At 46.6% G+C, this 16,952-nt stretch overlaps 1 protein-coding gene across 6 annotated transcripts in view; it reads right to left on the bottom strand.

The window, feature by feature from the left end:
* Positions 1 to 1,765: 1,765 nt before the first annotated feature.
* LOC121018378 (tripartite motif-containing protein 26-like) overlaps positions 1,766 to 16,952 on the bottom strand; it is a 54,174-nt gene continuing 38,987 nt past the window's right edge. For 2 of the 6 annotated variants that reach the window (XM_040457117.1, XM_040457121.1), the window contains exons 11-14: positions 11,406 to 11,429; positions 11,019 to 11,042; positions 10,070 to 10,093; positions 1,766 to 2,985 (exon numbers count right to left, since the gene is read on the bottom strand). In XM_040457117.1, the coding sequence (XP_040313051.1) occupies positions 2,908 to 2,985; positions 10,070 to 10,093; positions 11,019 to 11,042; positions 11,406 to 11,429 (150 nt within the window). In that variant the 3' untranslated portion in view covers positions 1,766 to 2,907. Of the gene's footprint in view, positions 2,986 to 10,069; positions 10,094 to 11,018; positions 11,043 to 11,405; positions 11,430 to 11,697; positions 13,098 to 13,717; positions 13,742 to 16,952 lie in introns of those variants that run through there. The other 4 variants (XM_040457118.1, XR_005785175.1, XM_040457119.1 and 1 more) reach the window with 4 other exon arrangements.

Here is a 16,952-nt window from a genome sequence, read left to right as displayed (position 1 = left end):
TCATTGTTGCACATTACGCTAACTTGGATGTAAATTTAAAAAATAAATTAAGTAAAAGTTAAAAAATAAAACTAACCCAGTAAATAAAAGACTTCCCAACAGAATATTGTTGAAAACTCTGAGTCAGTCATGAGTCCCCACTAAGCTTTGTAACTAAGTGGCTTTCTTAATTTCCCTAGTTTCCCATAAATATGGACAATGTGGTCTGAAATCTGCTGTCAAGGTTAGCAGAAAGAAAATATTCTCCTATGACTTGGCTCGTAAAAAGAAAAGAAAAGAGGAAAGAAAATTCATTTGAGATAAACCAACTATTTCTCATGATGGAAAATCTGCATGATTACTTTGGACATAATGTATTGCATTTGTTTCTGGCTGACTTTGCCTAAACTAGTGAAACTTTTTAAATGACAAATATTCCACGTTTCACTTAGTCACACACACACACACACACACACACACACACACACACACACATAACATGAAACAAAAATGAATAGGATATAACATAAATGCAGTAAGAACATAAAAGATTAGTTTTCTTATAAAATGTAAAATAACTGCTTTGGGAACAGTTTTCATTTGATAACTTCAGAAGCAAATTTATGTTGACTTCTAATTTATTAACCATTTTTAGAAATACTTTTTAAAAAAATTTATTAATGTTTTATTTTTGAGAGAGACAGATACAGTGTGAGTGGGGAAGGGGCAGAGAGAGAGGGAGACACAGAATCTGAAACAGGCTCCAGATCTGAGCTGTCAGCACAGACCCCAACGCGGGGCTTGAACCCATGAACTGTGAGATCATGACCGGAGCCTAAGTCAGACGCTTAACCGACTGAGCCACCCAGGAGCCCCTAGAAATAGTATTTTCAATGATAACTCTAAATACAAATGGGGTTATGCTTCAGAAAGAGGGAAACATTGTTTTCTCTTTAGTAAATTAATCATGCCAAAAACCGAAAGGATATCAGTTTTGCAAAGGACAATTCCAACAGACAACACTGTTGGTATCTGAACCATCATTTCAGTAAAAGTACAGTCAGTGAGGCTGTATCCTTGACTCAAAATCATGTACCATTTGTGGAGGGAACCCCAGAAACTCTCCTCCAACATGATGATTGTCATCCAGGAGCTGTAAAATTTTTTTTTATTGATGAAATGGAATGTTCAAACTATCTTCATCATGACTCCAGTCTCTGGTTTTTTAAGTCCAGCTCTGTTCTAAAATGGTCTTAATTCATTTGCCTTGGGTTACTTATCTTAATCCTGAATACCCAAATAAAAGGGACCTCAAAATAATTTTTTGATCATTAAAGAAAATAGATCTACAGCAATGATATATACCAAATCTTACTAGATAAGATAGTATGCCTATCTCTTCCAAGTTACTAAAAGATTAATGCTTGTATTCAGCTTAACGGTCAACCTGATATATGATGGGTTCCTAGGGAATCAACAGTAATTTATGCTTGGAGCTTCAGGCTATTTCTTTGTTTTAATCAGCAGTAGTGCTAAGTATGTTACTGTCTACAGATTTATTCTAGACCTATTTCCTATGTTTTAGTTTATATTGAGAGAGAGACATAGAGCATGAGCTGGGGAGGGGCAGAGAGAGGGAGATACAGAATCTGAATCAGGCTCCAGGCTCCCAGCTGCCAGCACAGAGCCCAACATGGAACTCCAAGTCATGAGCAGTGAGATCATGACCTGACCCCAAGTCAGACACTTAACCAACTGAGCCACACAGATGGATCTAGACTTATTTTAAATTCTCAAATTACTATCAGACCCCAAAAGTATTGACTATTATCTAAGCCTTTAGCTCATTCACAAGTTGCATTGACTTTGAACAAAATTAATATCGATAAGATGCTCCAGTCTTCTATTTTTAGGAGCTACCCAGACATTGAAGCAGAAAACCAACAGCTTCCTCATACACAACTTAAGAATCATCTCTATACCCCTGATGCCAATTTAAAACAACCATGACATGGCCACTTGATCAACATCCATAAGCTCAGGGCAATGGTTTGGAAATGCTAAATGAAACCAGAGCTCAACACGTGTAAGGAGTCACACCATGACCTATAGCATTTCCATCTACATGTCCAAATGACAACTATTAACAGCTGCTTTCCTGTCAATTTAATGATTGCCCAACTTGCATGAATGCAAATATAACATAACTTTTAAAACGAAGCTCATTCTGAAATATAAAATCTACGGAGAAAAATCCTAAGATCTATTTCAAACAATCAGCAGCACCCAAAGAGAGAATGATACTCTCTTAACTATAAATAACTGACTTTCAAAGTCTACGATGGTTTTTCACCAATAGAACTCAGGCATGTTATCAAGAACACATGGTAAACTCTTGTAACAAAGACAATGACCTTTTCCTCTATGTTTTAGGACAAAATAACAGCTATTGCCTTGACATTATGAATTCATTGTATGATTCCGGCCTCTTACATAGGAAACAAACTCTCTTACTATTCTTAGTGGCTAAATTTTACAAAGCGAAGAATACATTTAGAAAATCATTAAGGATAACAGAAATTGCAGCAGTAAAAATAAATAAATAAATAAATAAATGGATGTGAGATTGAAATTCACCTGTGGGTATAATTACTCAGATTCTAAACTTAATCCCATTTCCTGAAATGTGACACCAGCTTTACAGGTACGATAGCTTATAATATACCAGGCTGAAGTATGGTTTTCCCCCGTGCATCTTGGGGACAGTGTGGTCGATGAAAGAAAGTGGGCTTTGGAGCCCATGAGAAAAAAAGTTATCAAAAGGACAGCACTTACTAGTACTGTGATCTCAGAAACATGACCTACTATTTTGAGCTTCAGATTGTAGATTTTAGAAATAAGAGTAATCATACTTACCTCACCTGGAGGTTATGATGCCCATGCTAAGGATGTAATTCCACTGCCAGCCAGGAACTTGAAATATAGAGGTAAAGGAAAGATGCAAGTCTATAAAAATAAATAAACAGAGTTATAACTTGGGCCAAGGGCAAACAGATTAGCATTGTGTGAGCAAATAATGGGGACAAGGGCATAGAGGAAAAAAAAAAAAAACCCATGTAGGTAGTGACTAGGTACAACAGACAGAAACCTGTTACGGAATGGATTTGCCCCCAAAATCCATACGTTGAAGTTTTTAGTACCCATGTGACTATACATGGATACCAGCTCTTGAAAGGTAAAGTGGAGGTTGAATGAGCTCATTTGGGGGGAGGGACCTTAATCTGATAACTGGTGTCCTATAAGAAGAGAGTGGGCACCTACACACACAGAAGGAAGACCACGTGAAGACAGTGGGAAGGAGGCCATCCACCAGTCACGGAGAGAGGAGACCCACCTTGGCCACACCTTGAATTAAAGTGTGAGAAAATAAATAAATCAATTTCTGTTGCTTAAGCCACCCAGTCTGTGGTACTTTGTGATGGCGGACCCAGCAAATTAATACGAAATCCCAACATTTACTCACTCAGCGAACGGTGTTTGAGCCTTTGTAGGAGTTAGGCACTGTTCTAGGGCCCTAAGGAAACAGCCCTAAACAAAGCTAGTTTGGTCTTTGGACCCCATGGAGCCAACATTCTGGCAGGGACTGAAGCAGGCCACAGACAGCAAGCAAGAAAGAAAAACAGATGATGCCAAGGGCCAGGAAGAAAAAGAATGCAGATAAGGGTATCAGTTGTTCAGGTCGGAGAAGGAGAAGTTTTCAGTTTTAGAGAGAGAGCTAGCAGAGACTCCACTGAGCAGGTGATGTCAGAGCAAAGATATGACGGAAATGAGGGAGTCATGTTGGCACGTGGAAGTATATCCCCGACAGAGAGAGGCAAAGTGAGTGCAAAGACCTGAAGCAGGAGTATGTGCCTGACATCCTCAGGGAGAAGGGAGGGGTCAGTGTGGCCACAGCCCAGTAAACAAGGGGAGGGGAAGAGGAGATACATTCAGGGAGGTAGCAGAGTCTGGGGAGGGTAGCACCTGTGTGGTGCACAGTTGGAGTCAGGTGTCTGGAGACATGAAGAGCTGGGGGCAGGGTATAAAGACTTGGAGGCCCCAGCTGCTGCTTGATACAAGCCTGAGGCTGGCTGAAATCACCTCAGAGTAAGGATGGGCAGAAAGCAGATGTGGGTCGGGAAGAAGATGAGGACCAACCAACACAGACACTGGTGAGCAGCAGCCCGGGGGGTGGGAGGAGGAAGGAAGTAATTTTTAAAGAAAGGGAGTAATCAAGTGTGTCTGTAAAATGGTGCCACGTAGTCCACATACTGGGGGTTGAGACTTCACTGAGAGCTTCAGCGATGTGAGTGTCGTTCATTAATGAGATTAGAACTAGGGACGAGCGGGGGAGGAAGCCCACTCAGACTCAGCTGACAGAGACAACAAGGTCTGCAGGCGCCAGCACGTGCAATGCTAGGTGTAGGAAGACAAAACAGGTGGTGCTGCATGGGAAGTGATTGCTCCCCATGGGCTGGGGGAAACAGCTGCAGGTTCACAGGATGCCCGGGTCCGAGGAAACCCCCGGTGTGCAGAAGAGAGGGAAGCTGTGTGGGAGGCGTGTTAGCGAGAGATGGCTTCCTCCCTTAGGAACACGACTCAACTGTAGCAACGGGTCACCAGCCAGAGCCGTGGGGATAGATGTAGTAAGGTGGGTGGCTGTGAGGTTGCTGGGACTGTGTGTGATTGGGACACGATAAAGATGCCCTACGTTCTCTCTGCCTGTAGAAAAGGATCATGGCCAGCATTTCAATATTGATGCACACAATAAACAGAGCATCGTGCCCTCTTACAGCAGACATTCCCACCTCCTTCCTGCACCTATCACCTCTGTGACGTCTGGCAATCCCTCATCTGCTCTACATTGGTAAGATTTTGATGCATCAAGGATATTATACAAATGGAATCGAAAAGCATGTGATCTTTTTAGGATTCGCTTTTCCCCTCTGGGCATAATTCTCCGGAGATTCGGTCCTGCTGCAGTATCTGTCAGCAGTGCGTGCCCTGGCACTGCTCACCGGTGAGCACCCCACCACATGGGGATAGCATGGTTTGTCTGTCTCCCTATGGAAGGACACATTGTACTAGGCTGGGCAATGGACCTCAAAGAAATCAAGTCCTAATAGCTGGAATCTAACTCCCATCGATGGGATCTAGTTAAGGATCTTGTGTGCTGGGTTGACTGAGTGAACCCTAGATGGAGTCATGAGCATCCTTAGAGAGGCAAAGGGAGACTTGACAAAAGAGGAGGCACTGTGTCCATGGAGAGAGACTGCGGTGATGTGGTCACAAGCCAAGGGAAGTTGGTGGCCACTGGGAGCTACCAGAGGGAAGCTCCACACTGTCCCCTGGAGCCCTGGAGTCTCCACCGGGAGTACAGCCCTGCTGACACCTTAGTTTCAGTGAAGCAAATTTCAGATTCCTGGCCTCCAGAACTGTGAAAGAACACGATTGTGTTCTCATAAGCCACCAAGTTTGTGGTAAAAGAGCAGGTGCGTGCACAACAGGTCCCCATTCCCATCTCCCTCGGACTTTGGAGTCTACCTTCCCTGAGAAAGTCAGGGAAGCTCTGGCATTTCAACCCAGTTGACTGCAGGCAGCCATGCAGTCATTATTACGACCGTTCCAGTTCTCCAGGCAACACATTAAATTACATTTCCTGCAGGAAGAACCGTGTATCCATGTCTGGCCTATTGTACGTCACCCTCTTTGGTGTAATACTCTTTGAACCCACTCCCATACTCGTCCCCGTGTCTCCTACCAGTGCGAGGTGGTAATACCCTGAAACTCCCTTGCATGGGCACATTATCTTGCATGGACCTCATCTCATACCTTCGTTTGGAGTACACTGGAATCCCACTATTTTCCAGGAAGTAAACACGCATGGAAGACATGGAGCTTGAAGATCACTGCTCTCGGTCATGACAGTATTGTCTCAGGTGAAGCCATTGAAACCTTTCCTCTAGGGGTCCGGGGGTGGGGTATGACTATATTCCTCAGACAGGGGGGAGCTGCTTCTCTTGGCAACAAACAAAAGATAATCACCTCATGAAGCCATACGTTTTCTGATGTTTTGCCCTTGCTTTCAACCTATCCTATTTCCCGTGTATACCCCAGATACCCAAAACTGACCCCTGGCAGGCTCTGTAACTGCCCCCCATGGCCACAGTGACAACTCCACCCATGATCCTTGAATGTGGTGTCCTCCACCACTCCACACCAGCACTAGTAGTAATGTGACCAAATGTGAAATCACCTCTTACCACCAATGACCAGTATCCACTTCTGCCATCATGGAAACTACTTGTATGTCTACCAGAGAGAAGAGCAGTCCAGTCCCAGAGTCCCAGAGTCCCAGTTCCAGGCAGTTTCCTGTGGCCACTCATGGTACAAATTACCATTGGTGAAGGACTGCAACAGGAGGCAGACAGCACACCCAAAAGCAGTGAAGAGCACTGCAAGGGTAAGGGAACCTCCAGGAGATGGCAGAGAGGGCAAAGCAGCCATGCTAAACAAAGGCAAGATGTTTCCACTAAGAAGAAAGTGCAAAGAAAAGTGGTTCCTGATCCCTTAATATTTATCTGGAGATGAGGGTCTTGTGGGGAGATGTAATGCAGAGGAACACAACTACAGAAGCTCCCTATTATCCATGTGGATATGTTTGGAGAACCCAGGTGGGTCCCTGAAACCACAGACAGTACAAACACTATAGTGGCCATGAAGGGGTGCTGGCAGCACACACCTACGGGGCCCATGAAGGGTTGCAGGCGGCTCATCCCGACATAGCCCATGAAGGGGCACAGGCAGCTACCCCTACATGGCCCAGGAAAGGGCACAGGCGTGATCTATCTACATGGCCGATGAAGGGGCACAGAAGTGCTGCAAGTGTCAGACCCCGGCAATGCTGATGTAGGGGTACCAAGGCTGTTCTAGAAGGTCAAAAAATATGATTCACGTACTGTAGGCAGCTGTTAGTGATGCGGCCATGAGCATTCATAGTAGGGCTTAGGCACTGTTATACAATCTTAAGATCTGAATACGAAAAATAGACAACCAACCCCTAAGTTATGACCGGGTGAATTTCACAATGGAAGCAATAATGCTAGTATGTGCAACAAGAAATATTTGTCCTTGCATAAGCATCTATCAGAGCAGACAACCATGGATAGTTAACTATAAGATAAAAATAACCTAACTGTAAAGTCAATATCCAACCAATTGTTGATCCAAGACAGATAGGCAATCAAGGAAAGATTAAAAGAAGTAAAAGGAACTCAACGAACACAAACCCCTCCTGTTTACCAATAAAATCACCTCTAGCATTTGTAGTTTTAGAGGCCCTGCCTTCCCAGGGACATTCATGAAATGGCCATGTTATCCTAACTGTGCAAAGGTACTATAATCACTTGTTCCCTAAATAGTGACGCATATGAATGGCCACACGAGGGTTTTACTGTCTCTTCCAATCAGTGAAAGGGACCTTCCCATGAAGAGGCAGGAATAGGACAAGAAGACAAGTAGACCGATGGAGCTGCTTGAAAATGATTTTAGCTTCATTTTTTTGAGAAAGAGAGAAAGATAGAACACACGTGGGGAAGGGGCAGAGAGAGAGAGAGTAAGACACACTATTTAAAGCAGGCTCCATGTTCCGAGCCATCAGCACAGAGGCCAAGCCAGGGTTCACAAACCCACAAACCGTGACACCATGACCTGAACCGAAGTGGGACACTTAATCCACTGAGCAACCCAGGCAGTGCAAAATACATCTGACCTTAAAGGAACATCAATGCAAAATCGCCAATGAAGGGGTACAGAAGGGGCACATATGGGATCCCCTCCTGCCCCCAGGTGGGGGAGAGCACGAGTGACACCCCTTCACGCGGGGAAGACGGTGTAACCACGACCCCCTCCCTTGATGAGGGTCGGTGCATGTGTGAACCCCCTCCTGTCCAAAGGGGGGCGCGCTAATGCCTGAAAACCTTCTGTGCCCAGGGAGGAGGAAGTATGACCTAAGCCTTAACCTACCCCTTATGGCAATGCTAACCTTACCTTAAGAGATGCGTGTTTCTTCAGCTGTGAAAGTGAAAAGAATCATTCGTGAAACGTCATATTTAATAGTGACATCACTACTCTCTCCCTGAAGGTTGGCGCTCTGCATGAGTGACCATCTCACACACCAACCAGGGGCAAGGCAGAATCCTGAACCACCTTTAGCGTCAAGTGGAGTGGGGCGCATGTTTGAATGACCTCCATCGCCTAGGGGTGGTCTGTGCACGTGTGAACACCCTTCCCCGCCGAGGTGAGGCCAAGCACAAACTGTCTCGCTGAGGGAGGATTGTGCACATGTACAAAAGGTCTACCTCACAGAGCGGGAGTTGTGGGCATGCCTGAACACCCTTCTACCAGGAGGGGGGCCTTTGCACATGCGTGAACATCATCCCACACTGAGAGGGTTTGTGCACAAGTGTGAACACCCTTCTGTCCCTAGGGGTGGCAGTGCACGCGATACGGGGGCGGGCGCATAGGTCAACACCCTCCTGTGCCAAAGTGGGTTCGGGGGCATGGGTGAACACACTCCGGTGCCAAAGGGGTACACGCTAATGCTTGGAAACCCGTGTGGGGGTCGGGGGTTGGAAGCTTGATCAAACCCTTACCCAACCCTGGTGGTAATATTAACCCTAAGAGATGCGTGTTTCTTCAGCTGTAAAAGTGAAAAGAACCATTCATGAAACATCACATTTAATAGTGACATCACTACTTCCTCCCTGAGGGGTGGCGCTATGAATGGGTGACGGACTCACATGCTGACAGGGGGCCAGGCGGAAGCCTAAACCACCTCCTGTGCTAAATGAGGTCGGGCGCATGCATGAACGACCTCCCTTACGGAGGTGGGCATTCTGCGCATGCCTGAACAGCCTTCCAGGCCCAGGGGAGTGGGGCGCATGCGCAAATGCCTTCCCTCCATGAGGGGGGTCTGTGCATATGCATGAACACCCGCCAGTAGGGGGTGCTGTGCGAATATGTGTACAGCCTCCTGCGGTAGGGGGCAGGGAGCATGCATGAATGACCTCCCTCACTGAGGGGGGTTGTGCGCATGTGGAAACGTCCTACCTTGGGGAGCAGGAGTTGTGTGAATGCGTGAACACCCTACCACCACTAGGAAGGGCTGTGCACATGTGTGAACAGTCCCCCGCGGTATGGGGAAGGACCCATGCCTGAATGCCATCCCTCCCCTAGCCGGGGTTGTTCCCAAGCGTGAACACACTTCGGCCATGAGGGGTGCTGTGCACATCTATGAACATCCTCCAGCGCTGAGGGCGCGAGGTGCATAGGTCAACATACTCCCATGCCAAAGTGGGGATGGGGCCCTTGCCGAGAGCACATTCGTAAACACCCTCCCTCATGGAAGGGCTGTTGTGCGCATTGTGTGAATGCCGGCCCTCGCTGACCAGGGGCTGTGCGCATGCTTGAACACCCTCCTGTGCCGAGGGGGGCGGGGCGCATGCGTGAACCACCTCCTGTGCTAAAGGGGACGGGCACAGGCATGAAACACCTCCCTTACCAAGTGGAGGTTCTGTGTAAAAGAGAACATCCTTACACCCAAGCTGTGCGCATGCGCAAACACCGGGGTCAGGCGCATGCCCGAACACCCTCCACCCAAGAGTGGCGGGGTGCAGGCATGAATATTCTCCTATGCTGACAGGTCAAGGCCCATAGAGCAACACCCTCCCATGCCAAAGGAGGGGTAGTACACATGGGTGAATGCCCTTCCGCGGGGGGGGGGGGGGGGGGGGGTGGGCTTTACACACAGGTGAAAAAACTCCCGGGCTAGTGGGGCAGGATGCATGCGCAAATGGCCTCCGTCACCGAGGAGGGTGGTGCTTGAGAACACCATTCCACCCCGAGGGAGTGCTGTACGCATCCGTGAACACCCTCACATGCCAAGCGGGGAAGGGAGCATGAGTGAAACACCTCTCTTGCAGAGAGGGGGAGCAAGCATGACCTAACCCTTACCCTGAACCCTAAATGAAATGCTAACCCTAACCCTTACCTTAAGTGATGCGTGCTTCTTCACCTGTGAAAGTGAAAAGACTCATTGATGAAATGTCACATTTAATAGTGACAACACTACTCCCTCTCAGAGGGGTGGTGCTGTTCATGGGTGACACCCTCCCTCGCGGAGGGGGTGGGAGCATGTGTGAACCACCTCCCATGCCGAGGGGGACAGGGTGCATGTGCCAAAGCCCACCCTCACTGTGGGGGGGTTGTGCAAATGTGCGAATTCATGAACGTGCTCCCAAGCAGAAGGGGATGGGGTGCATGTGTGAACACCCTCCTGGGCTGAAGGGGGCAGAACACATTAGTGAATATCCCCTGCGCTGAGGGGCGGTACTATTGCGTGAATACACTCTAGCGGCAAGGGGGTGTGGAAGCATGACCTAACCCTTACCCTAATTCTTAATAGTAATTCTAACCCTAAATCTTACTTAAGAGATGTCTGCTACTTCAGCTGTGAAAGTGAAAAGAACCATTCATGAAACGTCACATTTAATAGTGGCGTCACTATTCCCTCCTTGAAGGGTGGTGCTCTGCATGGATGACTTCCTCCCACACCAAGGAGGGGCTGTGTGCTTGTGTAAACACCCTCCCATACTGAGGTGGGTGGGGCACATGCCTGAACCATCTCCAGTGCGGAGATGCGGTATGCCCATGAGAGAACACCCTCCCGCACCAAGGGGTGGTGGTGCACATGTGTGAACTATCTTCTGTCCTGAAGGGGGGGAACTGCGCATGCGTGAACGCCCTCCCCTGTGGAATTGGAGTGGGCACATGCCTCAATATTTTCCTGCTCTGAGGGGGCAGGGCGGGGAGAAAGGGTGAACACCCACCAGGCTGAAGATGGTGGGGTAATGCGTGAAACACTCCCATGCCGAGGCGGGGAGCAACCATGACCTAACCCTTAGCCTAACCAGTAACTGTAATGGTAATTCTTCCCTTACCTTAAGAGATGCCTGTTTCTTCAGCTGTGAAAGTGAAAACACCCATCCATGAAACGTCAGATTTAATAGTGGCATCGCTACTCCCTCGCTGAGTGGTGATGCTGTGCATGGGTGACCCCCTCCAGTGCCACAGGGGGGCAGAGCACATGCGTGAACCACCTCCCCTGCCAGGAGAGGGGGGTGAGCCCATGAGTGAACACCCTCCCACACCAGAGGGGTGCAGGCGCATATGTCAACACCCTCCCCCCTGAAGGGTCCGGGTCGTATGAGTGAACACCCTCCAGAGGTGTGCCGCCTCTGTGAACGCCCTCCCGTTCCCAGGGAGGGTACAGGCGTGACCTAACCCTTACCCTAACCATGAATAGCAATCCTAACCATGACACTAACCTTAAGAGATGCCTGCTTCTTCAGCTGTGAAAGTGAAAAGAGCCATTCATAAAACAACACATTAAATAGTGGCATCACTACTCCCTCATGGGGTGGGGGGGGTGGGGGGTAGGGTGCATGCGTGAACACCCTTCCACAACAAGGGTGCGGGGGGTCAGGTGTGACCTTCCTTCCTTGCCAAACGGGGGGTGCAAGCATGGCCTAACCCTTACCCTAACCCTCAGGGTAATCCAAACCCTAACCCTCATCATAAGAGATGCTGTTTCTTCAGCTATGAAAGTGAAAAGACCCATTCATGAAATGTCAGATTTAATAGTGGCATCACTACTCCCTCGCTGAGGGGGGAGGGGGGGTCTGGCACATGGATGACCCCTCCCATGCTGAGGGGTGGCAAGGTGCATGAGTGCCTCCCTCCCGCACCTAAGGGGGGATGTAAGTGTGACATAACCTTTACCCTAACCCCTAACTCTAACTCTAACCGTAACCCCAACCCTAACACTAACCTTAACATATATGACTGCTTCTTCAGCTCTGACAGTATAAAAAGGTATTCAGGAAATGTCAGATTTAGTAGTGGCATCACTACTCCCTTGCCAATGTGGGGGGTGCAAGCATGACACCCCTCCATCGCCAATGAGGGGTTCAAGCATTACAACCCTGCATTGCCAAGTAGGTGTATCGAGGCTGTCCTAGAAGGGCGAAAAAATATGATTCACGTACTGTAGGCAGCTGTTAGGGCTGTGGTGATGAGCATTCGTAGTAGGGCTCAGGCATCGGTATATGATCTTAAGAACTGAGTACCAAAAATACACAACCAACTCCTAAGTTACAACTGGGTGAATTTCACAATACAATCAATAATGCTAGTATGTGCAACAAGAAATATTTGCCCTCACATAAGCTCCTGTCAGAGCGGATAACCACGGATGGTTAACAAGAAGATAAAAATAACCTGACTGTAAAGTCAATATCAAACCAATTGTTGACCCGACACAGATAGGCAATCAAGGAAAGATGAAGTGAAAGGAACTCAACGAACACAAACCCCTCCTGTTTACCAATAAAATCACCTCTAGCATTTGTAGTTTTAGAGGCCCGCCTGCCCAGGGACATTTGTGAAATGGCCATGGTATCCTGACCGTGCAAAAGTAGCATAATCACTTGTTCCCTAAATAGTGACGCATATGAATGGCCACAGGAGGGTTTTCCTCTCTCTTCCAGTTGGTGAAATGGACCTTCTTGTGAAGAGGTGGGAATAGGACAAGAAGACCCTATGGAGCTTTAATTCATTGGCTCAAAGAGGCAACATCAATACAACCAATAGGGACAAAAGATCTCTGTATGGGCCAACAATTTAGGTTGGGGTGACCCCGGAGAATAAATTCTCCTCCGAGGCATTTAGATGTACACTTACCAATTGAAAGTACAACCTAACTTCTTGATCCAAAATACTTGACCAACGCCATAGGTACTATACACATACCCTGGCAGAGTTTCCTTTTGGGGGTGGGTGGTTGTTGTGTCCACATTCAGTGCAGGGTTATGAAACAGTGGTGGTGGCAGTGGTGGTGGTGTTTTCTCCTCTTCCATAAAGAGTTCCATGGTGACCATTTTGTGGGAGCCAAGCAGTAGCTAGGCTGCTCCTGGATCCCTCTCTGCTTCGGGTTCCTTGTCAGGCATCATAGCAGTCGCCTAGTGGAAAAAAGGAAAGAAGATGTCACAAGACACTCAGGTAAACAAAGATGTGAATGAAGAACCTCCTGAAATACCATCTGAAGACTATGGGGCAGTGCTACTGTCCACAGTTACAGTCCAGTTTCTGGGAGCATGTGGGATGCGCTAGATGAATGTAGTGATATAGTGGTTGAGAGGTGTCTGGCTTGTAGAAGAAATGCTGCACATCCCCAATGCTGGTTGGGGAAATGTCGTATATTTTGTCAGCTATGTCAAAGATAACAAAAGAACAATGGACAAGACAGACACCTGCTTCTTCAGGAATGAAAGTGAAAAGAACCAACCGGAAATGTCTGATTGAAAATGTTTTTAGGTACACTAATTTTTGAAAGAGACAAAGACAGAACACAAGAGGCATGGGCAGTGAGAGAGAGAGAGATAGTATGTGAAGCAGGCTTCAGATACAGAGCCATCAGTACAAAGGCCACCTAGGGTTCAAAACCCGAAAACAAGAGACCATGACCAGAGACAAATTGGACAAATTGGAGCATGACCTAAACCTTACACGGACCCCTAACATTAACCCTAACCCTAACCCTAACCCTAACCCTAACCCTAACCCTAACCCTAACACTTACCTTGAGAGATACCTGCTTCTTCAGCAGTGAAAGTGAAAAGAGCCATTCATGAAACATCAGATTTAATACAAGCGTCAACACTCCTTCTATAAGAAGTGGCAAGTCGAGATGGGATAACTTCCCAGGAAGAGGGGGAAGAGGGTAAATGCGTGAATGCACCCCAGGCAACAAAGAGAAATGAGGTGGTACTTCAAACATTACCATCCGAAGAGAGGGTGGGGGGGCGGTGTGAAAGACTCCAGAGCCAAGCTGAAATATGGTGACACTTGAACAACTTCAGTGCAGAGAGACTGCGGCGATAGCGTGAACACACTCCATCACAGATGGAGGGCAGTGTCAAGCATGAAAACGATCCGACTTGAGGTGGGTGTGCAAACATGACATACTCCTTGCGGTAGCTCTAACATTAACACAAACCCTAACCCTAACCCTAACCCTAGGCCTAACCCTAACTCTAACCCTAACGTTAAGCCTAACCCTAACCCCTAATTCCTAAACCTAACCCTAAACCTAACCCTAACCCTAACCCTAATCCTAACACTAACCCTAACCCCTAACCCCTAACCCTAATCCTAACCTAACCCTAACGCTAATCCTAACCCTAACCCAACACCAAAATCTAACACCTCAAACTATCACTAACCCCGACACTTCCCCTTGCCCTAACGCTAACTATCCCTAACTAACTATAAACGAAAAACAAAACCCAAACAAACCATAACCTTAATCCTAACTTTCTAACTCTAACCATAAAAACCTAACCCTAACACTATAACTCTACCCTGCTAACCATAAAACTCTAAACCTAACACTAACGCTAACCCTACCCTTAACCCTGTAACACTAACCCTATGCTAACCCTAACCCAAAGCACTAACCCATAACCCTCAACCAAGTCCTAGACCTAGCCTTAAACTTAACCCTAAACCTAAAGCTAACCCTACCACTAATGCTAACACCTAACCCTAACCCTCTAACCCTAACCCTAACTCTCAAACCCTAACCCTAACCAAAACCTAAACACAACTCTCACTCCAAACACTAACCGCTAACTATAACCCTAAACACTAACCATAACCCGAACCCCAACCCTAATGCCTAAACCTAAGTCTAACGTAACCGCTAACACTAACCCTAACTCCTAACCCCAAATCCAATCCCAAACCCTAGCCAAACGCCCAAGACACACAGGTATGGTGTCACTTCAGCACTGGTGAAGTCCCTGGACTGAACATTAACCCTAGTTAATGCTCTCTCTGGATGGGGACCCAATCCTATATCTGAGAACACCCCACACAAAGGGCCCAAAGTAGTGCAGGATTACTCGGCATGGAATGTGGAACATCATCATGACATTTCTAATGCCCGCATGGAGCTGCAAAAGGGGATTGCTGAGGCCCAACTGAAGAGTGGCACACAGGGGAGGCTGGCCCTGGCACTCAAAGACTAAGTCTGAACTGAAGACTCCCATGCAGCCTCCACTCAGCCCTTCATGGAGATTACTGCACTGCTGGGGTTTTACTGCTTGGAACTTCCTGGACCTAACCCTAATACTAACCATGACCCTCACCATACCCTTAACCTAAACCTCACACCAACCCTAACCATAGCCCTACACCTGACACGAATTCACGCATGGGCCCGCACATCACCCATCCAGGGCGATCACGGGACTCATGTCGCTTTGGCTCTATCTACATCACCAGGGGGAACCATAAACTTAACTAAGTCTCTCTCCCAATAAGGACCAAATTCGTAAGTCTGATATCACCATACTTATGGGGCCCAGGAGTGGTGCAGTGTTACCCCATGGAACGAGGAACATCACCAGGTAATTTCCCTAGGTAACAGGGAAGTGCACAAGGGGTTTGCTGAGGCCCAAACGAAGACTGAGGAAACAGGATATTCTTGCTCCCAACATATTCATAATGAACTACCACACACACACACACACACACACACACACACACACACACACACACAATTTGAAAATATTGTTAACAATTTCATCAAAAATGATAAAATATCTAGGAAAAAAAGTTTTGAAGCAATGTGAAAATCCTGTAACATCAAAATTATAGGACATTGATAAAGAAACCGAAGAAAAGACCAACAAATGGAAAAATACTCCATCCTCATGGATTGTAAAGTGTAATCCTCATGGATTAATATTGTAAAACTTTCTATTGCACTCAAAGTAATCTATAGATTGAGTGCAATCATGACCAAAATCCCAAAAGCATTTTTCACAAAACTCGAACAAACAATCCTGATATGTGTATGAATGAAATCACAAAGGACCCTGAATAGCCAAATCCATCTTGAGAAAGAACAAAGCTGGAGACATCACCTTCCTGACTTCAAACCATATTTGGAAGCTGTAGTAAACAAATGTCTTGTATTGAAACAAAAACTGGCACAAGCATCACTATAGCCAAACGAAAAAAACAAAAGAAAACAAAACAAAACACCCACATGTGGTCAATTACTTTGCAAAGTTGGGAAGAACTTTGAAACCAGAATCTAGTAGTGAAAGGACAGTGTCTTCAATAAATAACACTGGAAAAACACAGGCACAAGCAATGAAAGGATATTATGTTACACACACACACACACACACACACACACACACACATTAAAATCCAGGAGACAGTCACAACCCAGCCAATGAGAGACAGTCACATCCCAGTCAATGAGAGACAGTCACAGCTCAGCCAATAAAAGACATTTACAGCCCAGCCAATGAAAGATAGTTGCAATGCAGCCAATGAGAGACAGTCACAGCCCAGCAAATAAGAGACAGTCATAGCTCATCCAATGAGAAGCCACTATAAAAGACCCTCCTCTACTTTGTTCTCAGCACTTGCCTATGGTTTTGCAGTGTCTTGTTCATGTGGTATGGCACTTCTCTGCTATGTCTGAATAAACCTATCTTTTACTGGTAAAATAACTGGCAGTTTTATTTTTAAGGTTAGCAGACCTGATTAATTTTAAGGAACAGCAGACACAAGAAAACCTCTGAAAACCAAGAAGTTGCCCTTTGGAGAGGAACATTTACATTTACAAGGAAAATTTCCATTTGTGCTAGGAAGAGGGGGATGACTCTGAATTTTCAGAAACTCTTATCAATGGAGAAGGCACATTACAACCATACCTGGTTTACTTTGCTTGCCTGATAACCTCCCTTAACTCACTCCCCTCCCCAAACATGTTTTGTCTTTACCAGGTAATGGCC

The sequence above is a fragment of the Herpailurus yagouaroundi genome, unplaced genomic scaffold (assembly GCF_014898765.1).
Source record: "Herpailurus yagouaroundi ecotype Mexico unplaced genomic scaffold, PumYag 219, whole genome shotgun sequence".
NCBI classification, from domain to species: Eukaryota; Metazoa; Chordata; class Mammalia; order Carnivora; family Felidae; genus Herpailurus; species Herpailurus yagouaroundi.
The sequence above is the reverse complement of the archived record's forward strand: the minus strand, read 5'-3'. Positions and strand labels throughout refer to the sequence as shown.